The sequence below is a fragment of the Cygnus atratus genome, chromosome 27 (genome assembly GCF_013377495.2).
Source record: "Cygnus atratus isolate AKBS03 ecotype Queensland, Australia chromosome 27, CAtr_DNAZoo_HiC_assembly, whole genome shotgun sequence".
Lineage (NCBI taxonomy): Eukaryota > Metazoa > Chordata > Aves > Anseriformes > Anatidae > Cygnus > Cygnus atratus.
In genome coordinates this window covers 1,646,440-1,672,316 of record NC_066388.1, presented here as the reverse complement: position 1 = coordinate 1,672,316, position 25,877 = coordinate 1,646,440, and the positions used below count along the sequence as shown (strand labels likewise).

Sequence of the window (25,877 nt, the reverse complement as noted above, 5' to 3'; positions counted from 1 at the left end):
GACCCAAGACAGCCTCAGGCTTTTATCAGTCAGAACAAACTCTTGTTTACAGAGCCAGTGTCAGAACAGCTCAGGAAGCCGGGGCACAACTCTTGAAAGATGAACGGCAACATCAGCAGAAAGGAAAGGCACTCCTGCCTCATTTCTTAAGCGACCAGATGCAGACCGTTTTCGATGTGCGTGCGTTCAGCAAAGGAAGGGATGCTTGGGTTAACCCCAGCTCTCTGGGTTACATCAGGAAGAATCCCAGATCTCCCCGTTTCACACTGCTCTCAACACCTCTCACCTTCGCCAGCCTCCAGCAGGGAAATACTTAGGGCGGTTAATTCATGTAAAGGGACTTGCACCAGGGATTTTTGCACCAGGGATTTACGCAGTCATGCCCCAAGCTGTCTGTGCACAATGCCAGAACAAAACTACCCAGGCCACAGCTCCCCCTCACCCTTAAAGTCAACACGCCCCCTAAGATCACTTCCAAGAAGCCTTTTAAGGTTTCTTTTAAGGTTTCCCAGCCTCCCGCAGCACAAACTGCCAATTGAGATTCGTGTGGAAACTCCGGGATCACGTTGTGATTGCAACAGCCACCCACTCAGCCAGCACAAAGCATTCAGTCGCGAAGCTGAAGGCCAAATCCTGCTCACCAGAAGCCACCAGCTCCAGTAATAACATGGCACGTGGCTCAAGCGGCCTTCGCTGCAGACAGAATTGAAAAGTGTTGGGTTTCAGCAGATTATCTATTTCTGTTTGTGTAAAGAGGAACCTCAGCGACAAAGGACATCTTAGCCACTGCAGAAAGACCCCAGGTTGTTTTTAATCACAGAACCACAAAAACTTGTGTTTTGTTCAACACCTTTCATATTTAATTTATTTAGATATTCTCTACATTAAAGTATTCTCATGCCAACACTTCCAACCTCCCATCCCTACCTCAAGAAAAATAGACTTGACACAGCTTTAGAGTGGAATGCACTGGAATAAAGTTGCTATTGCGTCCAAGTTACAGAGAACACTGAACAAATCATAGGAAGAACTGCACATAGGAAACAACAGGGAAAGCTGGAATTAGCACACTATCATTCAAGTCATGTTAGCACCTTCCCAGACAAGCACCGAAGGCATTTAGAGAGGTGCAACATGCTTTGGTTAGCTAGACCAGCGCTTAGACTACATTATGCCTGGAAAAAAGCACGAAAGCCTGCCAGCACGGGGCTCTGAGCCTCATCTGAACCACTTTAAAATAAAATAAAAATATCACACTGAAGTGACTAGCCAAGCTTGCTGTGTTTGGGAATGCTGAGCTCTCCTGACTAGCCAAATCTGTGCCTGGAGTGCAAACCACAACGGTTTCAAACACGACTCAGGACCCAGTGCCACCTAGAGCATGCTTTATAGCAGAATTCAAAATATCCATTCGTACGTTAGGTTGCTTTCTCCTGTTGCGTTGTTTAGTATGAACGTTTTAAAAGCTGACCTCCCACCAGTACAACTGTGTCAGGTGTAAGAGTTTTCACATCACACAATCCCCTTCGGTAGCAGCATGAAGCCTTGAATTACCTACAGACTTGCCCACTGGGACACTACTGATTTCAGAATGCTTTAGCTGCTCTTACACATCTCTGGCATTTCCAGAATTCGAAAAAAAAAAAAGTTAAGTAGGAAATTTACTCTGCAAACATCAATTTAAAAACCTTTAATTCAGCAACTGAGCCTCAGCATACTGCCTTCAGGTAGCAACCCACTGGCCTGTGACCTCTGAAAAAGACCCTTTATTAGTAGAAAAGCGCCTGGTGTGCTCACTAGTGTCCTTAGCTCATGCATACCTCTACAAATCTTACGCCACAGTTAAAAAACAGTGGCTTGCACTTTTCAGAGAGGTACACTGTTGCGCACCGCACTTTCCACATATTACCCTGGTCTTCAGGCACAACAGCAGGACAGCAGCGTACCATCTGCTCTACCAGCAGCAAGGCAACTGCATATGATCAGACAGAGCAGATGCTTTGGACAAAGGAAGTCGCATTTGCTCTTTCATGTTTTCTAAACCACGTGCTCCTGGTTTGAAAGCAAAGATCTGCAGTTTCTGGTAATCCTCAAGACATTCCCTTGAAATGTCTAGAAAAGGTCCAGTTCAAAAAAAAAAAAAACGCTTCGTGATAGCTATTGCACATTTGTAAGAGCTGGCCTAAAGGTTTTCCTGAAGACCCAGGCTTTGGAAGAAGGGATATTTTAAAAACTGGTATCAGTGTACATTGGAACACTGGCACAAATGTCACCTACTCTTGGTTTTAATTATAAGGGCAACAAGTAAACACCAACACATGAAAAAAGAAAACAAACAGCATTTCACAGAGCAAGGAGCTAGAGATGAAGCTGTGGCTAGTGTTTTGCAGTTGAATCTCGAGGATAGAATTCAGCCAGCGTTGTCTGAGGAATTCTCTTCAACATCTCCTTGGGGAAGATTCGCAAAAGCTGCCATCCAATGTCCAAGGTCTCGTAAACAGTGCGATTTTCGTAAGGACCTACAGAAATTAACCACAGACTGAAACATGTGGCAGGAAAGTATCTCGCTAACAGGGAGGTCTGCAAACAAGACCTCCCAGGTGTTAATGCAGACCATGATGTTCTTGAAACAGACACTTACCCTGAGCAATGAAGTTCTTCTCAAATTTCTGCAGAAACTCCAGATAAAGAAGATCATCTGAGGTAAGAGCTTCCTCGCCAACTACAGCCTTCATAGCCTGTACATCCTTCCCAATAGCATAGCAGGCGTACTAAAAAGGGACGGAAACATTAGTGCTTTTACTTTGGTAACTAAACTACATCCTTAGTTTAACAGCAAAAGAGGCGCTCATTTGGAAGGATGACATTTGGGGTCCTTCAGATAGCTGAGTCTCCTGTGTCTGCCATCACAGCATTGTTACCGTATTGCACAGTGACCAATACACTAAGACTGAATCTACCTACATTTAATACAGAAAAGAGCAATTTATACAACATCGAACATTCTCAGCACTTACTGCATACCATACAGCACACACACTTCGTGGTGCAGAGAATCTCGTGCAGGTGACTCACATGGCTCCACGGCACCCATGCAAACATTTCTGTTCAAAACCCAGACAAGGGTTCCCCTAATCACTCAGTGCTTTAAAGCAGCCTCAGGAGTGTTCTGGGCCCCAAGTGTTTGGCTGCATAGTGAGAGAGGTATATTTGAAATATGCTTCTGCTTCTCTGAAGGGGTTTTTACATACCAGCTGGTTGGATACATCTGCATGATCCTTCCTTGTCATGCCCTCTCCAATAGCTGACTTCATCAGTCGAGACAAGGAGGGCAAGACATTAATAGGCGGGTAAATCTGAAGAAAGAAAAGGACATCAAAAAGAAAAAAGTCAACAATAATACTTCAAAAAGCACAGAAATGATCTTAAACAGGTCCCAACCACTGTGGTACACACCTGTCTGTTGTGCAGCTGCCTGTCCACATAGATTTGTCCCTCAGTGATGTATCCAGTCAAGTCAGGGATAGGATGAGTAATATCTTTGGGAAAAAAAATGGTTTGACAGTTTTCAGACCTTTTAGATTCATTCTAGCAGTGATGTGCCAGCTTTTTCAAACACTTAAATAACTTCTAAAGTAAAATGCCATCAGTTAGTACCCTCATATATCACTAAGTGACTTTATGCAAGAGCTGTAAGCACTCCTGACAGAGCTGGAGAACAGTCCTGAAGTCTTAAATGGGCAAAGTATTTCTCCTAACTATACAGAGAAGACAGCCAACAACTGCACTACCCAAATGAAAACCTAAAGGCCACAGGACCAGTCTTGCTGTGCATCAGAAATAGGGCAGCCTGGTCTAAAGGAGTCCTTAAAGTGCTAGTTATTAAAAAACATTTGAAAATAACTCACCATCATTGGGCATGGTAAGAATAGGAATCTGAGTAATGGAACCATTTCTGCCTTCCACACGCCCAGCACGCTCGTATATGGTGGCCAAGTCCGTGTACATGTAACCTGGGAAGCCACGACGGCCAGGGACTTCCTCTCTAGCCGCTGAAACCTGAGAGTCAAGAGAAGCATTTGAGGAAACCAGAGCACTCGCACACACCTGCCATCTCCCCTAATTAATCCATACTAGTCACTCAAAGGACCTGTTCCCACAGGTGATACTGAAAGACAGCCACATAAACCACTAGTAAGAGAAATGTCACCCCAGCTGTGTATGACAAGACAAGATGCCAAGGCAAATCAGAAACTATTGAGCTGCTGAATGCCACTAGTCAAAGAAGTTTAGCTATGAAAAAAGCAATAGCTTTTTGACTGCTGAATATAATTCTAGGCAATAAATGAATAACTAAAAGCCTCACTGGCTAATTTAAGACCATTGTAAGGAATATTAATTGTAACAGCTTGAGCACAAATTTATATTCACTTTATACTATGAACCCTTTCTGCCAACACCCAGCATACGAGTTAATAAATGCATACCTCTCGCAGAGCTTCAGCATAGGAGCTCATATCTGTCAGAATGACCAGCACATGCTTCTCACACTGATATGCCAAGAACTCTGCTGTTGTTAGAGCTAGACGAGGCGTGATAATGCGTTCAATGCTGAAACAGAACAGCACGGCCTATTTATGACAGGTACTTTAAGGCCGCAAAGTAACAGCTTGAAGTTACATACATTAAAACCCTCTGAAAAGTCTACTGCATGCACTGAGTGGAGCACCAGCACTGCAAATTACGCTTCGCTGCAAAATGTCAACCTAAGTGACACCTGGCAGGTCAACGGTGAGGCTCTGGCTTCCAGTTCATTTGTTCTTCTCAGCCTTTTCCCAGCCAACGCAGGCAACTTACGTTGGATCGTTGGCCAAATTCAAGAACAGGCACACGTTGTCCATGGACCCGTTTTCCTCAAAGTCCGATTTGAAGAACCGAGCAGTTTCCATGTTCACCTGAATCATAATATTAAAGCATCAGTTCCAGACCAGATTTTAGCATCCTGCAGATCTAAACACCTTATTACTAATCCATAAGCAAAGCTCTTTATACCACGAAGACTCCCCTGCAATCCCAACTGAATGAATTATTTCTACAGAAGTCCACCCAAGGGACAAAGTTTAATATTTTATCCTGACCAGAGAATCACTCAGTTACACTACTACCATCTATTTGAGATTTCCAGCCATTCAGCCAATTTAGTATCGTTTGGTTACACACACGACCTACCCAGAACACTTTCAAAAAAGCAACGTTCAGCTACTCGCAGCACTGTCTTATTACTTGAGCATCATTTTCCTCCAATAATATTGACTTACACCCATAGCAGCAAACACGATGGCAAAGTTTTCTTCACTGTAGTCCATCACATCTTTGGATTTCTTCACCAAGCCAGCCTGGCGACATATCTGAGCTGCAATCTAAAGGAGAAAGCTTATTAGTCCATCTGCATATTTGATGCAGAATTTAACTTGCTTGCTTTTTAACCCCAGTGAAATGCAAATTGCTTTAGCAGTTTTAAGAACAGCACTGAATACCCACCTCATTGTGGGGCAAGCCAGCAGCTGAGAATATTGGGATTTTCTGCCCCCTGGCAATACTGTTCATACCATCTATAGCAGAAATGCCAGTCTGGATCATTTCTTCTGGATAGATTCGACACTGGGGGTTAATTGGCTGACCTGTTATGTTTATAGAGAACACGTTATTCCACATACATGTTTGAACCTTGATCGAACTATCGCTGATTTTCAGTACTGATCTAAGGCTCATGTCAGAAGCTAGAAACCGCACCTTTAGGCCCACAAATCTTTAGATACATCTGGTTAAGTCTGAGCCTTTTGTTGATCTCAAGACTCTGGCATTCTACTTTCATGCGAATGCTAAGAGTGCTTTCAAGAAAAGTCTGTCAGGTTATTACCTTTTTATCTCTGGAGGCTATACAGTTAAGAGTCTACATATACTTCTCTGAACAGGTTTCAAGCATCACTAAAGACAGTTACCTTCTTCTACCCTAACCACCTGCACTTATATGAATTTGATTCGAGTTTGATGCTGCACAGAAAAATAAAAATAAAGATTAAACTCCTTCTAATGTTTAGATCCTATGTTCAAAAACAAATCTATTGTAACATTCAGAAAACAGAAACAACAGATGCAACTCCATACCAGAAATGGATTAACATACCCATTATGTCAAGGAAATCTTCAGCCAAAACAATGGGGCCTCTGTCTATAGGTTTTCCTGATCCATTAAATACTCTGCCTACAAGAAGCAGCAATAAAATAGACGTGTAAGTTACTGCGAAAGTAAGTTAGTGGGTAGTAAGTCTGTTCACTCTTCAAAGCAAGACGCAAGTACTTACCAAGCATATCTTCAGAGACAGGGGTTCGAAGAATATCCCCAGTAAATTCACAAGATGTTTTCTTAGCATCAATACCTGAAGTTCCCTCAAATACCTGTAAAAATACCAGGAAAAAAAAAAGAAGCACAAGAAAAAGTAGTATTGTGTTTTACAAAATAATGCACGAGAATGCTGCCTCACAGCTTGAGAATTTGATCAGCCGGAGGGAAGAAAAGCAAGGCAGTCCCCTGCTAGCAGAGGATTTCAGAAGCAGCTCACTAGTACAAAACATGACATAAAAACCTACTTTAAACAAAATTCATGAGGTATATCATCAGCAACCAACAAACCCAGTGCCATTCTTTTGATCTCAAGTATTTTCCTTTGCCAACGGAGTAAAGTTCTTCAGATAAGAAGAACTGTTATTAACAGGAAACAGCTGCCTAGAAGACATACCTGCATCTACATATCAGAGGAGCTGATCCTGAACCTAACGCTGTACAAACATAGTATGATTCCCTTAATCTAGCTGCAAGGGAATCAGGGTGTTGAGAGAGTGCAAATAGAAAAAGATGTCATTCTCCGCTCTAGTCTTCAATCTTCTGAAATTATTCATACCATTTGCACTTGGAATAAGTGGATTTTTATTTTTTTTTTTTTTTTACTTACAGTACAAAAAATGCATCACAAGACATCTGACAAAGTTCAAACACACACTGATTAATAAAACATTTTTCTGTTGCATCCAGAGACAATACAGTCCCTAGTCTTACCTGAACAACAGCTTTGGAGCCACTGACTTCCAAAACCTGTCCACTTCTTCTTGTGCCATCAGGAAGAGTCAAGTGGACAATCTCTGCATATCGAGGAAACTGAAAATGAGCAAGAAAGATCCATTAAAACTGTTTATAGTTCCCTTTTTAATGGCACTATTATAATAACAAAAAGATCAAGAACAAAGTGATTATATATGTTTCTTCATTTAAGTTTGACAACATTTGGGGGAGTTTGGCAGAACTGGAATGTTTCCTTTCCTTCTCCTCAACAGCTTCAGCTACTCATCCCTTTCTTCTGGCACTGGGACAACTCTTTAGCTTGAATACCAATGTGCTTATTTTCTTTTATTTCAGCAGTCAAAAGCATATCTAGCATTTAAATTACTCAGGCAACCCGCAAATTTCACAACAGTCTGCATTTAAACTCTTGCAGCTTACCCTGGAAAATATCCCTCAACAACTTCATTAAGAATCTTTGTCTTTACCTTAACTTGATCCAAGATAACCAGGGGACCATTCACACCCGAAACAGTTTTATAAGCTGGAAGAAAAAGCCACAAGTCAGGTACTTCCTCAAAACATCGGAAATATCCCACATCGCGTTCTCAAAGTCTCACTCTTATCACCAGCCTCAGTTTTGCAGATTATGGGCTCAGCTCTGCGTTGCTTCTCTGTTCGTTATGAGCTCCACAAGAAGGACTCGGTGCTGAGCTGTGTTGCCAGCATTTTGCCACTACTCACAAAGCAGCGGAGGTAACATTAAGATACACGATTTTGCCATTTTCTTGTCTGTCACAAATTCATTGATGCAAGCCTGTATCTGGGGATAACCAGAACGCTGTTGAAGTTCACCCTGCCACCAGAAACACCACTACAATGTAAAGATGTCATTTTAAAACAAAGAGAAACATTTTTTTTTTAAACCACAGAAGAGTCCTGCCCCGTGACGCTGAAATTACCCAGATGAAAGCCTGCGAGTAGCCAAGCAAGCAGGTCTTGCGTTTAAATGCTGCCAGCACAACTTCTATTGTAAGTTGCACTTTTTTTGGCACACTGAAAACATTACTGCTGAGATGAAACCTTTTCATACCTTTTCTGTCTCCCAGGAAGGACCAACGGATTATACTATAAAAAAATTGAACTCTGCTTTAGCCAAGCTCCTCCTACTTTTAAGCTATCCCACGTTGGCTTAAGGATTGACACCGGATACAAGGCCACAGCTCACCGGTGCACCACTAGGCTCATGCCTTAAACATTAGCAGCTCAGCACTATATACATCTTTCCAAGGTACCAGTGTGCCCAGAAGTTAGAATTCATTACTCCGCTATCAGCACCGCAGAAAAGCTGTGGAAACAGTGATAAACCCTGCTGTGCTCCAAGGACACGCGAGCATCCCAGCATCACTTGATCCAGGCAGAAGTAACGCCGAGTCAGAGCTTTATCAGGGTCACAAGGGAGCAGTGACCCGGAGCGATTGTTAATCACTTGTCCCTGGGGGGAAAAAATGAGCAAGTGGAGCCATTCACAGCACACGAAAGACAGCGGCACCCGTCCCTGGTCATGCTGCAAGGCAGGGGAAACGGACGCCACAGAAAGGTCACAAATCCCACCGAGGCCAAGCTGCAGGGAATTACCTGCCTTAGGCACTCTGCAGCGTCGCCCAGGTTTGGCGCACACTCCTTGCGTTGTATTGACCATCGACAGAGCGATGTTTACACCTAAGCAAACTGTTTGAACTGTTGCAATATAATCCCTTAACTGCGACAATCAAAGCTGCATTAGATAAGGTCTGTGGGTGATGGGGCACACAAGGAGGCCTAAGGCTGGAACTCCCCCGTCTCAGTTTTAGCACTTGTCTGACATTGTTCGGCAGGATTTTGATATTACAAAATCGGCCTTAATCAAAAGCACAACGGGCTGCTCCTTTCACCTGGGCAAGGAGAATTACACGGGCTTCAGCCTGAGGAGAGGCCTCTGCATGGCCTGCGAAGGCTGGCAGCACAGCAAGAAGTGGGAAACACCATCTTGAGCAACACGTCTCATCCCATGACAGCCTTGTGAGCACTTCTTCCTCATTTCCCTCTGCCTTGACCACCAGAAAACTTCCCTGACACCAAAAAGCACCAAGCCCCCCGGGAGCAGCTCGCCGCTGACTCCAAACCCCCATCCCCAGGCAGACCAACCCGCACCATGACAACCCAAAAGGAACCGAAATACCACATTTCCCACATGCAGACGACAGCAATGGCAGTTTGGGCAAAAGCCAAACCTGCAGCACAAAATGCGAATTGTGCAGGAAGCCACGGCGGCTCCAGCCCTGACTGAAACCTTCGCTCCAGGGACGAGCCGAGCAGCAGGCTTGTGGTGGGAGGACTTTTACGGATCGGTTTGGATTTTACACCAAATGGAAGCGTTCGGGAAATAAACAGCACGGCCTAGGGAGCGCTCGCAGCGCTTCAGGGCCCGGCTCGCCCCGCACCCAGCCGCCTCCCGCAGCACCCCGCGACATTACAGCGCCCCGCGGCTCCCCTCCTTCCTTCCTTCCTTCCACCCGATCCCCGGCCCCCTCTGAAAGGCCGTGCCCACTCACTGAGGCGCGGCTGGCTCACGAAGTCCCGCACCAGGACCGCCGCCTGTTCGCGGGCCCCGCCGGGCCCGGCGCCGTTGGGCAGCCCCCGGCCCGCCGCCGCCGCCCGCACCGCCGCCATCTTGTGCGTCCTGCGCCGCCCGGGCCCGGCGCGCTGCGCATGCGGCCATATAGGGGAGGGAGGGGCCGGCGGGGGGAGGGAGCTGGCCAGGGTGCTGCGGGGGGGGGGGGAGGGTAAGGGAAAAGGGAAAAAAAGGAAAAGGAAATAAGGGGGGGAAAAAGTAAATAAAAAAGAGGAAAAGGAAAAAAAGGAAAAAAGGAAAAACAAAAGGAAAAGGAAATAAAGGAAAAAATAAAAGGAAATAAAAAGGAAGAAAAGGAAAAAAGGAAAAAAGGAAAAATAAAAGGAAAAGGAAATAAAGGAAAAAAATAAAAAGAAATAAAAAAGAAGAAAAGGAAATAAAGGAAAAAATAAAAGGAAATAAAAAAGAGGAAAAGGATAAAAGGAAAAAAGGAAAAATAAAAGGAAAAGGAAATAAAGGAAAAAAAGGAAATAAAAAAGAGGAAAAGGAAATAAAGGAAAAAATAAAAGGAAATAAAAAAGAGGAAAAGGAAAAAAGGAAAAAGGAAAAATAAAAGGAAAAGGAAATAAAGAAAAAATAAAAGGAAATAAAAAAGAGGAAAAGGAAATAAAGGAAAAAATAAAAGGAAATAAAAAAGAGGAAAAGGAAAAATGGAAGAGGAAAAGGAAAAAATAAAAGGAAAAAGGGAAGAGGAAAAGGAAATAAAGGGAAAAAAAAGAAAAGGAAAAGGAGAATTAGGGAAAGAATAAAGAAAAATTAAAAAAAGGAAAGTCTTGCTCCTAGACCTTTGCTTTAATAAAAAAGATAGTGGATTATTTGCAAGCTTTTTTTTTTTTTTTCCCCCCCAGGAAACCATTAGTCTGTCAACCTTCTATTTCCTTATGGATTATTTGTCTCTTCATACGTGTTAAATGTTAATTGTTGGTGTTTGTTCTCCTCCCCATGACAGAACTATGTGATGTTACAAAACAACATTCCATCTCTTTCTGTGCTAACACTAGAAATATTTGGGGGAAATATTCAAAGAGACATTGGCAATTCTGTGCTGGTCTGGAGGAGAAACAAAGTACCAGGGACTGGCGAGGCTGACGGAAAAAACTAAACAATGGCACAAGAAATTCTTTAGCTAATGGGGGAGAGAACACCATAAAAAAAAAAAACAGACAAAGGGACAACGCAGTGGAGTGGATTGAGTGTAAAACTGGGAGGTTTTGGCCAGGTTTCAGCTCTCCTAATGCACATTACCTTGTGCTCCTGCTCGTTAACGGCCGACAGGGCCTAACGAAGCCCGGGCCTGACGGGCGCTGCAAGCCACAGCTGCCTCTGCCCGCTCGCAAGGCCCCTGGGATCCCAGAGCTCAAACTCCAATTGCTCAAAACCAATCATTTTGTATTCTAAATGCTTTTATTCCCTTCTGACCGGTCCCACAGGCTGAGGAAATTCACCTTGTAAAATGCTGCCTGGTGCTGAGCAGAGTAGAGCCTGCAGCGGCCTCTAATGTTCACGGGGAATGAATTTGGCCCATGGAGCCGGCAGGAGGCCTGTGGTCACCCACTACTCTCAGGTCCACATCCTCTGGGGGCTAGAGGCAGCCCATCAGTCCTCGTGTCCAGCTCTCTGCATCAGAAACGTTTGCTCTGCCGCCCTGCGTTGGGCCGGCCCTGACTACCTCAGGCCACACTCATTTTGTTTCCGTACAGTTTTTGAAAGAAAAAAAATCATGGAAAACATTTATCATGGTTAAAAAAAATAAATACTAAAAGAGAACTGCCTGGAAAAACCTCATGGGCACGTGGAAATGCTTCCAAAGCACGTCTGAGCAAGGTTTCCCATCAGCTCTGCAGAGCAAGCGACATGACATTGCGGTCTCCTTCGGCCAAACGAGATGGTGCCTGACCTTGGGGCCCACAAGAGAATGAGATAACAACAATAATGTCTCCACAAGCCCCTCTTCACCTGAAGGAGAATCTGAAGTATTTTCTGCACAAAGCCCAAGTACAGCTGAGCAATTCTGAGCTCCCTCAGTAGATGGTAGTGGTGCACTGCTCATCCGCTGTTTACTCTGTAGATACTTAGAAAGTAATTTCCAGGCCTAGACGTTCAATTCTCAGCTCACAAAATGTATTTAAAGGCTTCAGCTTCTGCTGTAATGCACAACCAGGGAATTCCTCGGTGGGATGCGCTATTCTCACGTTATTGGCAATAGTTTTGGGCCATGCAGAAGCCAGACAAATAGCTTCAGTGGCAGATTTACATGTCAACAGAGAAAAGGTGAATATGTTTGGGATTTATTTTCTTTTACTGCAGTAAATCTCTGTATCCTGAATGAATGATGGTATCAGTTTGGGTTTAAAAAAGAAATGAAGGAGCTTTATGTCAAAAGTTTAAGAAGATAGAAATGATGGAAGAAAAGAGATCACATTTTAAATAATATTTGCAGTACCTCAATCATGCATGGATATAATTTTCCATCCGGCTTTGCTTACGGGAAACCAGCCTTGTTAGTCTGAGAAATAGCTGGCTCCTGTCCCTGGAGATGAAGCAGGCAGGGTAAAAGTGCAGGGGAAGGCTGTGCTCGAAGCTCGACGCTGCCAGCGTCCTTCTGGATACAGGCAACGGCAGAATGTCAGATGCAGAGGGACCACAACTGCTTGGACCACAGCTGCTCAGGGATCGTGGCCTGGATCAGTGGATTTTGGCCTTAAAAGTACTTCCGTCCACTATGAACACTTATCATCACACTTTTAGTTTTGGAAATCCTGTGATGATTTGCATTGTGGACTGGGTAAAGGCAGCTTGGCAGTGCCTTGTGGACCAGCCACAGCCCGAGGGCCAGGGAACCAGATATTTCTATATTCCTTCCGAGAAAGAGCTTTCACTCAGTTTATTCTCCTTCTGATGTTAAAAACATTCAGTACAAAAAGGGAAAAACAAGCTGAGAAGCGATTCCTTGGAGGGAGCTGCTTGTACCACCTCCCACGGGAGAAGCTCTTGTACAAGCAGCTGTGGGGATTGCTCGACACACGGCTCTTTTCCCTCCCTTTGTAGGTTGTAAAGCAAAGCAGAGCTCACTGCAAAGCCTCCACAAAACCCACAGCTGCTGCCTTTCCAGCCGGGTATCCTGCAGAAGCATCTCCCACCTGCACAGGGAGTCCCTCCCCACCCCACTGCTGGTGTGGCTCCTTCACCACACGCCTGCTGGGGGAGAGGGGATACAACCCCCGTCTTTCTTCACATCGGGCTCCCCGAGTGACTGATGACAGTTAACCCAACATCCCTGGGGTGCATCAGGTCTTGCTGCTGACACCTGCCTGCATTTATTCCAGGATGTACAACACAGAGCCAAAGCTGGAGAGAGGAGAGATGCACCAGGGCCAAGCAGCTTTGGGCAGTGAGAAAATGGCCAGCAGCCACGGGAGGGTAGTCCAAGACCTAGATTATGACCTGTTTTAAAAATTTATTTCCTGTGGCCATTTAACAACGTTATCCTTTCCTCCCAGCCATGAATCCACACACTGTTATTCCACGGGGGCAGAGCAGGCTTGCCTCAAAGAACAGAGGGTCCCCAGGCAGCGGGCTCGGTGTGCTCAGACCCAGGCTGGCAGGGAGATGAGCATCACTGAGAGCCTGGCTAAATGCTTCTGAGATAAACGCTCCCGCCTCTCTCCCTGTCCCTCCGGTCCTGCTCTGACGCAGGGGGAGCTGCAGGGCTGAAGGAAACTTGTTTGAGGTCCTAATTACATCTCCATGGAAGAGGGACACTCATATCCTCTTCTGATAAAAGGCAGCGATAAATCCTCCGGGAGCAGCGGCTCCAGAGCACACTGCTGCCCGCCGCCGCCAGCTCCTCGCTCCGGGATGCGCCCAGGGGTAAGGGGTTGTTTCACCCTGCTCCGTGCAACAGGATTGCACTGAGGGGGGCCAGGGCTTGTGCCTTGCGATCTGGGGGCTTCTTTACTCTGCTTGTCTTTATTTTCCATACTTTCTTACTCCTCCTCTCTCCCTGTTACTTTATACATATATATATCTATTCTCTTACATTCATTTTATTATTTTGTCTTTGCTCTTACCAGCTTAGTGACTCGTGTGGCACTCAGATCAGATGATAGAGGGTCTGGAGGTTTTGCTCTGTTTTTTTATTGAAAATTGATAAATAACATTGCCTGGGATTTCAGGAAACCACAGGAGTATCGGAAAGAATGATAGTTCAGGCTCAGCTCTGTTCATTTTGCTGCTCAGTCGCTCAAGTTGCTACCAGCTATAAAAACAAAAAGGGCTAATTGGTTGGTTGGTTTAGCACAAATTTCTGTCTGATGTTTTCAGTGTGACCGAGCAAGTGATCTTCTCTCAGCCCCTCTGAAGCCCTGATCTTAATCACATATGTTAGGCTTTCAAGTCCTGTATCTTGCCATGACATTTCAATTAGGTCAAATGAAAAGACACACAAGGTAAATGAATTTTCTTTGAGACCTAATTTAATCTCCAAAGAACAAACAGGGAAGAAAAGATGTAGAGATTACCACAGATAAGCTACTGGCCTGATTTGTGCTTTGAGTCTTTCAAAGACGACTTAAGTGATGCCTTGAAGCAGAGACGAGATGTCTCGGGAGAGTGGAAAGGGACTGTAGAGCGCTGCGTCTCTTGGCCTCGACTTTAAATGTGAGATTGATGAAAATATGGTTTTTGATAGCAAAACCGGCGCTCGCAGGGCACAGACGCTGAGCTATCTTAGGCAGGAGGGAGAAGCCTTGAACTCTCAGGAGGTGCTAACCCACTGCGTCTCCTGCAAAGGTGGCGGGACACCCCCAGCCCTGAGCACCGGGAGGGAGCCAGAGGACCGAGACCCCCGGCGATGCCCCCGGATGCCATCCCCGCGCCCCGGCGCTGGCTGGCGGAGGGCAGGGCGTCGCGGAGGCTGGCGCTGGCGGTGGTGTTCGTGGCGCTGCTGCTGGACAACATGCTGCTGACTGTCGTGGGTAGGGCTCCGTGCCGCCTCGGGGGGGTCCTGCGCGCGGGGACGGCTGCAGTTGGCCTCCAGCCCGTGCTGGAAGGGGACAGCCACGGGGAGGGATGGGTGAGGGGGCTGCCAGGGCACCGGCGTCGAGCCAGCATCCAGTTCAGCTGCCACAAAAACAACTAAAATCACTAAAACCCTCCCTTTTTTTTTTTTTCTAGTACCGATCATCCCCACCTTCCTTTATACAACAGAGTACAAAGGTGCTAACAGCTCTGCTGCCCCTCGCCAGCCTGAGTCGGCTCCTTCAGCCGAGGACGCTTCTCCTTTCTCCTCCGTGTTCTCCTATTTTGACAACAGCACTGTGACCGTCTCAGGCTCCACCAGCACCACAGAGCCACTGAATGGGACCATGAGCGGGCACACGCTGCAGCCCCCCACAAGCCCCCCACCACCACCGAGCGGCTGCCTGGAGGGCGAGGAGTTCCTCGCCAACGAAAACGTCCGCGTGGGGCTGCTCTTTGCCTCCAAGGCTCTCGTCCAGCTCATGGTCAACCCCTTTGTGGGTCTCCTGACCAACAGGTACGTCTGAGATCTGCTCAGCACAGCCCTTTGGGGACGGCATATTTCCCCGTTCACACGTTCAGGAGATATTTACAGACCCTCAGAGATGTGCGCGGCAAGGCTGGGCAGCAAGGCCAGGTCTCCGCCAGGAAAAGAGCAATCCTCGGTGAGATCCTGCCTCTTTTCTCCCATTCCAGGATAGGATACCACATCCCCATGTTCATCGGCTTCATCATCATGTTCCTCTCCACAGTCAGTGAGTATTGCCCTCCGGCCTGCCCTTCGCATGCAGCAGGATGCTGGGCCCTTGCCCCAGCCACTGACCTGAAATAAAAGCAGCACGGGAGAAAATGCACCGGCTGTGTGCCCATGCATGAGAAACGAGAGAGAGCAGAGCAGCTGCCTCAGAAACTGGAGACAGGAACGGATGAGCAGCACCCTGCACCCAGCAGCACCCAAGCTGGGCTCAAGCAGAGGCTGCTCTGACCCTTGGCAGGGTTTTAGATCTGCAGCACTGCCTGACGCTCTGTTTCTCCTTCCTCCACAGTGTTTGCCTTCTCCGGCACCTACACCTTGCTGTTCGTTGCCCGAGCTCTCCAAGGTGTCGGTTCCTCGTTCTCATCGGTCGCAGGTGAATGTTTTAGCTCACTGCATGCTGCTACACCCGGCCTTGGCTCCTGCCCTACACCGCAGTGTCTGCGTTAGGTCAGTGATCAACTTGGGTTCCCTCTGCCCCCAGGCTTGGGCATGCTGGCCAGCATCTACACGGACGACTTTGAGAGGGGCAACGCCATGGGCATCGCTCTCGGAGGCTTGGCCTTGGGTGTGCTGAGTAAGGACACTTTGTTGGGCTTTTCACCAACAGCATCTCCATCACACGCTGCTTTTGTTGGGCTGAGCATCCCCAGCTCAGCCCCGCAGGCGTCCCCGGCCCCTGCGCTTCAGGGGCTGGATGCCTGCTGCTGCGTGACGCAGCCTTTCCCTTGCAGTCGGGGCCCCCTTCGGAAGCGTGATGTACGAATTCATGGGGAAAGCCTCTCCCTTCCTGGTCCTGGCATTCTTAGCCCTGCTGGATGGAGGTGAGGAGCCGAGTGGTTTAATCCAACCGAAAACCCAAAGCCCGTGGCAGACACAAACGCTGCCATCTCGGGAAGGATCTCACAGGGCTCGTGTGAAGGCAGAGGCAGATTAATGCAGCATGGGTGCTATCATCAGCACCGGTTATTCTGTTATTGCTAAATCATATGTTTTCTACCGCCAGATGCATGACACAGCAATACAGTAAGAATTAGTCCCTCATTACTTAATAAACCCTTTGATTGCTTTAATGGCTTGAATAGCACACTCAGTAAAGCTCTCTGAACAGAGTGTTCTCTGTAGAAGGCACACGTGGTGCTGTCTGCAGCCTCTTCACCGTACCACAAAGGGATCGGACTTTGCCGGTGTGAATGGGGATCCGTGTTCTTTCTCAGACAGAGGTACTACAAATCCAGGCCGTGACAGCATTCAGAGCGCAACAGCAAAGTTAGAGATAGCAGAAATGTGCATTTTTAGTGGAGAGCATTAAGCTAATTAAATTACAGTCACAGTTACCATCTTTGCCTAGATGTAATGTAAGACATGCTTAATGAAGCGTGTAAGAGCCTTTGGAAAATGAAATATAGGTTCCCCACACTTTAAACTTTTTTTTTTTCATCCTATTCTTTTCCACATCTAATTTCTGCCATGCTCCATTTGTGGCTCGATGGTGGGCAGCTCAGAGCCCGACAGCGAGCATTTCCAGATCTGTTTCGTGCACGGATAAACCACTTGTAGCACACTCGCTGGCTCCCGCTCCCACTTCAGCCGATGGGAGCTCCCGCAGGGGCAGGGCTGGCACCCAGCTCCCCCCACGGTGTCCCACGGGCGCAGCTCCCGCTTCCCCGGGGGCTCTGCCGACGGTCAGCACCCCACTGAAGGAAAAGCCAGAGGGAGACATGGCCTGAAATGCTGCCACCCCAGAATTAGGCTAACAGCAGCGTTTCCTTCCCAGCTTTGCAGCTTTGCATTCTGCAGCCCTCCAAGATCTCCCCCGAGGTGAGTACAGACGTGTGTGCGTGTGCCTGATCCCGCGGCAGGCACTGTGAGCAACGCGGGTGGGAGGGCAGCTCGTGCCCCCCCTGCCCACGGCACCTGTGACCCCCCCGTCTCCACAGAGCACCCAGGGCACGCCGGTGTTCACCCTGCTGCGGGACCCCTACATCCTGGTGGCTGCGGGTAAGGGCGATGGCACCGCGCGCCTCTCCGCACCCACGTCTGCCGATCCGCTCCTGCCTGCTCCGAACGGCAGCAGGAGCAGCCCGAAGCAGAGCGTTTCTCCCTTTTCTCCCCACCAGGAGCCCTCTGCTTCTCCAACATGGGGGTGGCCATGCTCGAACCCACCTTGCCCATCTGGATGATGCAAACCATGTGCTCCCCGAAATGGCAGCTCGGTAGGCGCCTCGCTTTGCAGTCCTCGCTCCTCAGCTGGTGCTTGGTAGAGTTCAGCTAGAGCAGGTCTGGCTTTGGCCCTGCGAGATGGCTTGAATAATCTCGTGTATCATTTTGCACTGCGAGATGGCTTGAATAATCTCTTATATCATTTTAAAAAGAAGAAAACATATACCCTCAGCTGCACAGAGTGAGCGATCCCAGGCTGTGTGCTGCTCCAATTTCAGCTGGAAATGTCCTTAGTGGTGGCTATACAATGTGTTTTTCCCTATTATTGAAAAAATTGTATAGAATCAGGCTCCCCACAACAGCAATAACGGCGGAAGGAAGGCAGTTTCGTGCACATGAAGCCTGTCGAATCCTCTGTTCTGCCGGGCAGATAATTGTGTTGTGCTGGGCTGGAATCATGGCAGCCAGATGGGTTTTGCAGAGGCAGCTCTGAGTAAAACAAAGCCATTTTGAGAGTCCCACAGAGGGCAGGGTGGTACATGCTAATTACCAGCTGCCTCGAAAATGTGATATGGAGATAGCATTGTCTGTCTTTGCTACAAAAATAAAAACTAATTGTTATAAGACCCGATTGGCTGGGGAATGACCTGGGGGATGCCCCAGGCTACACTTAGATCCCAAATTGAATTGCAGCCTGGGAGCAGCAGGGCCGAGAAAGCCCCTAATCGAGTTATTCTCTGCTCAGGCAGGAGCATCCATCCCTATAAGAGCTCGTGATGCTTCGCCTGAGCAAGTGAGGGGGCAAGGGTGGGCGAGGGTAAAGCAGCGTCCCAGGGCTGCCAGCTGCAGCCTCGCTGCTGGTAACTGCACGAGGCACTGGCTGAGAACCGCACTCAGAGCTGCTCCCGTCACCGCTGAGCTCAAGGGGAATCTTTGGGGTGACAGGTTTAACTGTGTTCTGCAGCTGTTAAAGAGGGGAAAGAAAATTAAACATGCCTGTGTGTTTCAATAAGGAAGTTGTCTTAGTGAAATACAGGTGGTTGGTTTTATTTCTAGTCGGCAGGAGAGTATATTAAAAATAAACAACTGGTAAATCAGCACACAGTTCAAATATTTACTTTTGACTACATAATGATCACTGAGCTTTACACTTAAAGCAGTTCTTTTATTCCTCTGTATTTGGTGAGCCAAAAGCAGAAGCAAGGGGAGAGAGGTGGAAGAGGAAGAAGATCTGACAGGAGAGGAGGCCGAAAGCAGTGGGGCCGAACAGTTCTGATTTTGCTGCTGGTTGTCTCAGGTCTCCTGGGTGACTTACAGCACCCTGGGGTGCAGCCGTGCCTCCCTCTGGCTTCACAGGGGCACCAGAGAGGCTGGGACAAAGGGTGATGGCAATGGAGGATGAGGAGAGCACCACAGCACGCGTGCCGGGCACTATTTTGCCATGCCTGGCTCCCATCATATTCCACAAATGAGAGAGGCAGTCAGTGAAGGGAACACTTTTGCAAATTCTTGCCGATTCCCTGCATTTCCTGGAGGATTACACACACTTTTTTATTCTTTCTGTCTCCTAGGGATGGCGTTCCTTCCTGCCAGCATATCCTACCTCATCGGCACCAACCTCTTTGGGGTCCTGGCTAACAAAATGGGCCGGTAAGTGGAAGGGGCCCGGCCCTGCTTTGGCACGGACTCTGTTCGTGGTGCTGCGACACCGAGAGCGTCGCCCTGTGCTAACTGCGGCCTCGTTGCAGGTGGCTGTGCTCCCTGATCGGCATGGCCGTGGTGGGAATCAGTCTCCTTTGTGTGAGTAGCACAAGACAATTCCAAGAGCGTTCTGTAGAAGAATCAGCAGGGGTGCGGGGGTGAGAGTATGGACGATCCCCTCCGCAGGGAGGGGACAGCAAAGCCCCAGAATCTGCAACCAGACATTCAGAGCGTGCACCCGTGGGTCTGTTTCACAAGTCCAGGTTATGCCCCCTTCCCCTCAGAGCCCTTCTGGCCCCATTCACACGTTCTCTCTTTCTTCTCAAAGGTGCCTCTGGCCAAAAGCATTTACGGGCTGATCGGCCCAAACGGCGGGCTGGGCTTTGCCATAGGTAAGCTGCCAGCGCTCGGTCTGCAAAGGCAGCTCGGAGAAGGCGATGACTGACGAGGCTGTCCTTGCTTTGGGCAGGAATGGTGGACTCCTCCATGATGCCTATCATGGGCTACCTCGTGGACCTTCGCCACACCTCCATCTACGGCAATGTCTACGCCATAGCCGATGTCGCCTTCTGCATGGGCTTTGCGATTGGTATGGCCCAACTCTGACCCACGCGGCGACGCACTCGGAGTGCATCTTCACCCCGTTTATCACCCCCTCTCCGCCCCCTGTTCACTGGCAGCAACTGAGTCTGCAGCCCAGCTGCCGCAGTTATAGATCCCCTCCAAACTGGAAAGGCAAATTTTGTTCTTTTTCTGTCATCTGACCTTTTTCACTTTTTAAACATGCAGGTCCATCCACAGGCGGTGCGATTGTGCGAGCTGTCGGGTTTCCCTGGCTGATGGTCATCATCGGAGTTATCAACATTGCCTACGCCCCGCTCTGTTGGTACTTGCGCAGCCCTCCCGCTAGGGAGGAGAAGATCGTGAGTTTAAGTTTATTTTATTCCCTTAAAGTATAGGGGCTTGATAATCCAGAGGCTTGTGGCAGATCAGAATAAATTTGTCAGGGACTGTGTCCTCCCTTTTGGGTTCTACTGCGCCCTCAACAAAGGGACAGAACACTCAGACAACAAAACCAGAAAAGTTTGGAGCTACGGTCCTTCTCCTAACTCACAGCTTGTGTTCTCTGGGCAAAAGTTGTTGGCTGCTTTGGCTTTCTCTGGAAGTGGTAATGCTCCTATTCATTATTAATCACCATTTTTACTGAAGTTTGACTTCTTTCTCATCCAGGCCATCTTAAGCCAGGAATGCCCCATGCAAACCAAAAGCTATACCACTCAGAAGCCCCTGCGAGACTTCCCTCTCACAGATGACAGTGACGTGGAGGCAGAAAATGAGGAATAGGAAGTGCAAGGATGCGTGTCCTGTTTGAAGCTTAAGTTTACAGCCATGGATGTGATTGCACCCAAGAATAACTCCGACTCCCCAAGACTCGTGACACAGGATGAACGTGGGCTGTGTTGTTCTGTTCTCCAGGCCATGCAACCCCCATCAGGGACAAGGGACCCAGGATTTGGAGGCTCTGTCTGTTTAGCTGTGCTGCTCCTTTGCTATGTGACTTCCAGGCAAGTCACCCAAATTACATCTCATCTGTAAAGAACTTATGAAGATGGAATGAACTGTATCATCCTGTCCTGCAAAACAACGCTGTCCTGGGCACAGTCTGCCCACGTAGCGTAGGATAAGACAACACCTCTCCCAGATGAGTCCAGTGGCATTTGCTGATGTCTTTGTAGTGCTTACTGCTCTTGAAAGAAAAGCACCAGGGAAAACTGAAATGAAATCAGCAGCAACATTTATTTCTCCAGAATGCCACTGTAATTCCCGTCGTGAAACCTTTCTGTAACAACAGGGCCCCCTCCACCTGTGTCACTGCCAGTCTGCCAATAAAGATATCTTCGTACTGTTAATGTGCTCTGTGCTCATCTGAAGACAGCTAAAAAAGAAGTTCATTGTTGTCTCGGTATAGCTTGATGTGTTTTGCCATTTATGTGCTGTTTATGGCTTCTTGTGTGTTCCTTCTACCATTCATGAAATTTAAGATCTCTTTAAGAGATTCAGGTAGAAATAAGGCTGAAAGCAGTTTTAAAATCAGACAAAGATTCAACAAAGCTACTTCGCTCCCTTGTATGGGTGAGATGGGGCAACAGCCTGTTTGTGACCCAGACCCATTGCAACGAGCAGTACAGTAGGCTGATTTAATTGCCATTTTTCAATTTCCTGGCCCTGAGTTTAGAAAGAGAACAGCTGTACTGTTTACAATAATGAAGTATAATAATCTTTAAAAGTACGGAAGTGATGTAGAGAGAGTTAGGTAATAAAAGTTGCCAAATAATTATATAACTGTGAAAGGAATTCACATGATCTTTTTTTTTGCCAGGGAAACCACAAACTTGCACCTCCTCTGGCTCCACAGTTGGCAGTTTATGAACTCATTTCTGCATTGAACGAGCAGGTGTGTACGGAAGGTGACTCCACTTGCCAGGAAGAACAGTTAACTCTGCTCTGGAGCCCCAGCAGCACAATGCTCTTGCCAGGGGGAAACGGGATAATAACAATTAATCATCATTTGACACCTCATGACTCATTCCCAAAGGTCACAGGGCTATTGTCAGGGAACCGCACGTTCCCGGTGTGAAACCCTCGCCTTGCACGTACAGAATGAAATTGTATTTCTTAGGCTGACTGGAAATGACTAAGGCTAAGCCTGCGCTAAATAAAAAATGGCTATTTTTATCTTCCACCTGCTTTCCTGCCTCGCCAAGAATACAAGGAAAGCGCTCGCCGTCAGCAGCGGCAGCCGCCATTTTGTGTCACCCCGGCGACCCGCCGCCATGACGCCCCCCCCGCCACCGCCGCGACAACCCACCCCCCTCGTTGCCATGGCAACCACCCGCCGCTCTCGCGAGACGCCGCTCGCCCCGCCCCTTCCGGTGATGGCCGCGCGGCCGGCGCAGCAGCATGCACTCCGACGACGTGAGTCCGCCGCTTGCTTCGGTCCCGTCCGCCGCCGCCAGGCAGCCGCGCCGCAGCCAATCAGCGCCCGCCCCGCCGTTGGGTCGGCTGCGTCCGGCCGGGGCAGCGCCCCCCCCCCCCCCTTGGGGGGGGGCAGCCACGTGGGGGCAGATTTGGGGGGGGGGGGGGGGGAATAACGGGAATAGGGCAGGGACTGGGGGGGGGAAGGGGAATTTGGGGGCAGCCAGGGGGTGGCCCTGCGCGTCCTCTCCCTGCCCCCATTAGGTCGGGGGGCGATCTGTTACAGCCTGGCTGGGGGGGGCGCGGATCGGGGTGGGGGTGGGGGGGGGTCGGTAATGGGGTCGGGGGGCGCAGGGTGCTGGGGGGTGTCCCTGATTGGGGTTTCGTCCCCGCAGGTTGTGTGGGACACGCTGGGGAACAAGCAGTTCTGCTCCTACAAGATCAGGTGAGCGCGTGCGGGACGGGCAGCAGAGCCCAGCGCCGGCCTCGGGGGCTGATGTCTATTGGGGGGGGGGGGGGGGGGGCGTGGGGGGAGGAAATTTGGGCGCCCCGAGGTGCCAGCGCGCTCCCTGCGAGCCGCCTTTCCCTCGCCCCTGTGCCACCCGCCACGAGGCGCGAGGGCTCCGCGTAACCCAGCGGGTGAGAAAGCGCAGGGGCAGCGCTTCAGGTCGCCTGGCGGCTCTCGCTTGCAGGACGAAGACGCAGAGCTTCTGCCGCAATGAGTACAACCTGACCGGGCTCTGCAACCGCTCCTCCTGCCCGCTGGCCAACAGCCAGTACGCCACCGTCAGGGAGGAGAAAGGTGAGCGCCGGGCACCCGCCTCCGCTCCCGCCCGGGGTTGGGGGGGGGGGAATTACCTGGCGCGAGCGCCCGGCTCTGTCCCCCAACGCAGCCGAGGGTTCGGTGCCTCGGGGGGGGGGGGTCACCTTCCTCCTCTCCTCTTCCCCTTCCAGGCCGCTGTTACCTCTACATGAAGACGATCGAGCGGGCGCCTTTTCCCAGCCGACTGTGGGAGCGGGTGAGTTGGGAGCAGGCTGCTGCCCGCGTGCGCTCTGACCTCCTGCACCGAAGGACAGGGGGGATCAGACTTCCCCCCCCTCCCCCCCAAGCACAGAAGCGTCCCCCGGGGCGTTGCTGCTCTGGATTTCAACCCCGGCCCTTCTTCCCCCCCCCCCCCCCCCCCCAGGTCCTGCTGAGCAAGAACTATGAGAAAGCACTGGAGGAGATAGACGAGAATCTCATCTACTGGCCCCGCTTCATCCGGCACAAATGCAAGCAGCGCTTCACCAAGATAACGCAGTACCTCATCCGCATCCGGAAGCTGACGCTGAAGCGACAGTAAGCGGCGCTGCGAGCGAGCGATCGCCTTGGGTTTCTGCACGCGGAGCCCTTTCCTGGCTCCGGTGCACCTCCAGGCAGTTGGTGTTTTCCTGCAGGATGCGGGTTTTGGCAGGCTCGTAAACAAACGCCGTTAAAAATCGACGTAACTGCGGCGTAATGTGCTTTTATGGCTGCACCTGAGCCAGTTGCAGCCCCATTTCCAAGGCTGCGGCCACTGGTTTTTGCCCCGAGTGAGCCATTTGCTCATGTGCTGCAGAGGAGGCTGAAAGATTCCCTAAGTTGTTCTTGTTCCCTGCAGGAGGAAAATCGTTCCCTTAAGCAGAAAGATTGAAAGGCGGGAGAAAAGAAGAGAGGTAACGTGACAGTGCCGTGCGCTCTCCCGTCTGTTGCTTCTGTTCTCTGAGCGCGCTGACGCGAGGCCTCTTTGCTCCGGCAGGAGAAAGCCCTGGTCGCCGCTCAGCTGGACAACGCCATCGAGAAGGAATTGCTGGAGAGACTGAAGCAGGACACGGTGAGGATCACCCCCGGCAGAGCGCAGCAGTAAAACCGCTCCCCCTGCCCTCCGTCCCGCTGCTTCTCCGGGGAAGGGGCGGGGGGAGGCGCGTGTTGGTACGAAGGGGAGGCAGCGCCTGCGGAGGAGGGCAGGGGCTGACTGCCGAGGGGGTTTGGAGCAGGCTGGAGAAGTTGCTCCCCAAAACGCAGAGCCCCTCCATCTCCCTGAAGCGCGAATGTTCTTTAGAACAGAAAATTCTCTTTTCTGTGAGGCGCCTGCCTCGGAATTAGGAAGGGGGTGAACCTCCAGCGGAGCCTGGCTTGATGCCACCTCTGTGCAGGCCTGAGCCGACCCTACCAGCGCCGGCTGTTTCCCCTCGGTACCTCACAGAACGTTGCTTTCCTTTTCAGTACGGAGACATTTACAACTTCCCCATCCACGCCTTCGACAAAGCTCTGCAGCAGCAAGACGCAGAAAGCGAGAGCGAGTCCGACGTGGAAAAGGACGAGGAAGACGACGAGGAGGTAACGGTAACGCTCCCCCCCGCAGCGCCACGCTTAATCCTTCCCTGCCCCCGTGCACCACTGAGCAGCGCGGTGTGAACGTCGCCAGGGTGAGAACAGAGCAGCAGAGGGGAACTCGGGAAAATCGTGTGTGCGCGCGCAGGTTCGAGGGCTGTTGTGGTGCGAGCTGTGATGTTGTCGTGCTCAGCGCGCACGTCCTAGCTCCCGACTTTATTTCTTACAGGAAAGAGATGAAAGGGAGTTTGTGGAAGCAGATGACAGCGACATCAGTGACTTTGAGGTAGGTGCAGCACCAGGTGTAAGCTGTCAGGCGAAGCTGTTTGGAAGTGACCTCCGCCAGCCTGGGGTCGGGATAGGAGCCGGTGAAAGGGGGTTTGTGGAACACGAGACAGAGCCAGGCTGCTCCGCTGCACCCCAGCTGCTCTGGCCGGCCAGCTGGGACCAGGACTTAGGAAGGGGGATTGGACACACAGGATAATTTTGCAGAAAGCGGAGGTTTAGTTAGCCTGCTGTGATACTACACGCGCCTCTTCCTCTCTCAGGACATGGACAAGTTGGAGGCGAGTAGCGAAGAGGAGCAGGAAGATGAGGAAGAAACAGAGAAGAAAGCGCACTCCAACTCCAAGGGAAAAACCCCCCTGAAAGGACCAACCAGAAGAAAACGTCCCCACCTTGAAATCGAGTATGAAAAAGAAACAGAGCCAGCGGCCAAGACTAAAGCCTCCTGACTCCCTCCCGGACTGGCATCGTTTTACTGACTGGCAGCACACCACGTCTGTCCTCCGGAACTCCTCCAGCTTCACCACTCTGAGCGCAGCCATCAGAAGTTACTTGTCCAATATTCCAGAGTAATAACTCCCTCTTTTTTTTTTTTTTTAAAAAAGGAAATAAGGGTTCCAGACGTCAGGGTTTCTGTCCTGACCCCAGGCGGTTGCGCTAGCTTCGTACAGCTCTGCACAAAGTGCAGTTTTAAGGAAGAAGCCTCCCCACAACCACGTGAGGCTCAGCTCGGGCTGCTCCAGGGAAGAACCTGGACTCAGAACGCTGCTGCTGCGCTCTAAAGCTGGAGCGCCCGCGGGCGGCTCGCAGAGACACAAGCGAACCTCGTTCGGGG

General features: G+C 49.7%; 3 protein-coding genes across 4 annotated transcripts; 2 read left to right on the top strand and 1 right to left on the bottom strand.

Moving 5' to 3' along the window:
* Nucleotides 1-832: 832 nt before the first annotated feature.
* ATP6V1B2 (ATPase H+ transporting V1 subunit B2) lies at nt 833-9,860 on the bottom strand. The gene is made up of 14 exons (XM_035562787.2): nt 9,712-9,860; nt 7,606-7,661; nt 7,118-7,216; nt 6,366-6,459; nt 6,188-6,265; nt 5,542-5,681; nt 5,319-5,420; nt 4,858-4,955; nt 4,488-4,611; nt 3,909-4,059; nt 3,457-3,539; nt 3,252-3,356; nt 2,642-2,771; nt 833-2,519 (listed from the first exon to the last, which is right to left on the bottom strand). The coding sequence occupies exons 1-14, from the start codon at nt 9,827-9,829 to the stop codon at nt 2,377-2,379; spliced, it is 1,521 nt and encodes a 506-aa protein (XP_035418680.1). The 5' UTR covers nt 9,830-9,860; the 3' UTR covers nt 833-2,376.
* A 4,783-nt stretch (nt 9,861-14,643) lies between these two features.
* On the top strand, nt 14,644-20,772 carry SLC18A1 (solute carrier family 18 member A1). Its single transcript, XM_035562691.2, has 15 exons — nt 14,644-14,767; nt 14,967-15,327; nt 15,507-15,565; nt 15,857-15,940; nt 16,049-16,141; nt 16,299-16,388; nt 17,342-17,385; nt 17,505-17,565; nt 17,685-17,780; nt 19,299-19,377; nt 19,476-19,527; nt 19,757-19,820; nt 19,898-20,017; nt 20,218-20,351; nt 20,659-20,772. Exons 1-15 carry the CDS (start codon nt 14,644-14,646, stop codon nt 20,770-20,772), a joined length of 1,575 nt encoding a protein of 524 aa, XP_035418584.2.
* Nucleotides 20,773-22,331: 1,559 nt separating this feature from the next.
* Nucleotides 22,332-25,637, top strand: MAK16 (MAK16 homolog). Of its 2 annotated transcripts, none has more exons than XM_035562837.2 (10): nt 22,332-22,404; nt 22,800-22,849; nt 23,097-23,206; nt 23,359-23,423; nt 23,592-23,743; nt 24,045-24,099; nt 24,183-24,257; nt 24,650-24,769; nt 24,987-25,043; nt 25,306-25,637. In XM_035562837.2, exons 1-10 carry the CDS (start codon nt 22,390-22,392, stop codon nt 25,489-25,491), a joined length of 885 nt encoding a protein of 294 aa, XP_035418730.1. In that variant the 5' UTR covers nt 22,332-22,389; the 3' UTR covers nt 25,492-25,637. The 2 variants fall into 2 exon arrangements, with proteins under 2 accessions (XP_035418730.1, XP_035418731.1); XM_035562838.2 differs by having other exon boundaries at nt 22,346-22,404; nt 24,650-24,763.
* Nucleotides 25,638-25,877: the final 240 nt, after the last annotated feature.

What these genes read in the sequence shown, in the direction of transcription:
- ATP6V1B2 (XM_035562787.2), bottom strand. Translation starts at nt 9,829, where the DNA reads ATGGCGGCGGTGCGGGCGGCGGCGGCGGGCCGGGGGCTGCCCAACGGC. An exon ending in TTATCTTGGATCAAGTTAAG is followed by an intron (nt 7,217 to 7,605) that starts GTAAAGACAAAG and finishes GCTCATTTTCAG; the next exon opens with TTTCCTCGATATGCAGAGAT. An exon ending in CTGGCTTGCCCCACAATGAG is followed by an intron (nt 5,421 to 5,541) that starts GTGGGTATTCAG and finishes TTTCTCCTTTAG; the next exon opens with ATTGCAGCTCAGATATGTCG.
- SLC18A1 (XM_035562691.2), top strand. Translation starts at nt 14,644, where the DNA reads ATGCCCCCGGATGCCATCCCCGCGCCCCGGCGCTGGCTGGCGGAGGGC. An exon ending in CATGCTGCTGACTGTCGTGG is followed by an intron (nt 14,768 to 14,966) that starts GTAGGGCTCCGT and finishes TTTTTTTTCTAG; the next exon opens with TACCGATCATCCCCACCTTC. An exon ending in CGGGCTGGGCTTTGCCATAG is followed by an intron (nt 19,821 to 19,897) that starts GTAAGCTGCCAG and finishes TGCTTTGGGCAG; the next exon opens with GAATGGTGGACTCCTCCATG.
- MAK16 (XM_035562837.2), top strand. An exon ending in CCAGCCGACTGTGGGAGCGG is followed by an intron (nt 23,424 to 23,591) that starts GTGAGTTGGGAG and finishes CCCCCCCCCCAG; the next exon opens with GTCCTGCTGAGCAAGAACTA. An exon ending in AGAGACTGAAGCAGGACACG is followed by an intron (nt 24,258 to 24,649) that starts GTGAGGATCACC and finishes TTTCCTTTTCAG; the next exon opens with TACGGAGACATTTACAACTT.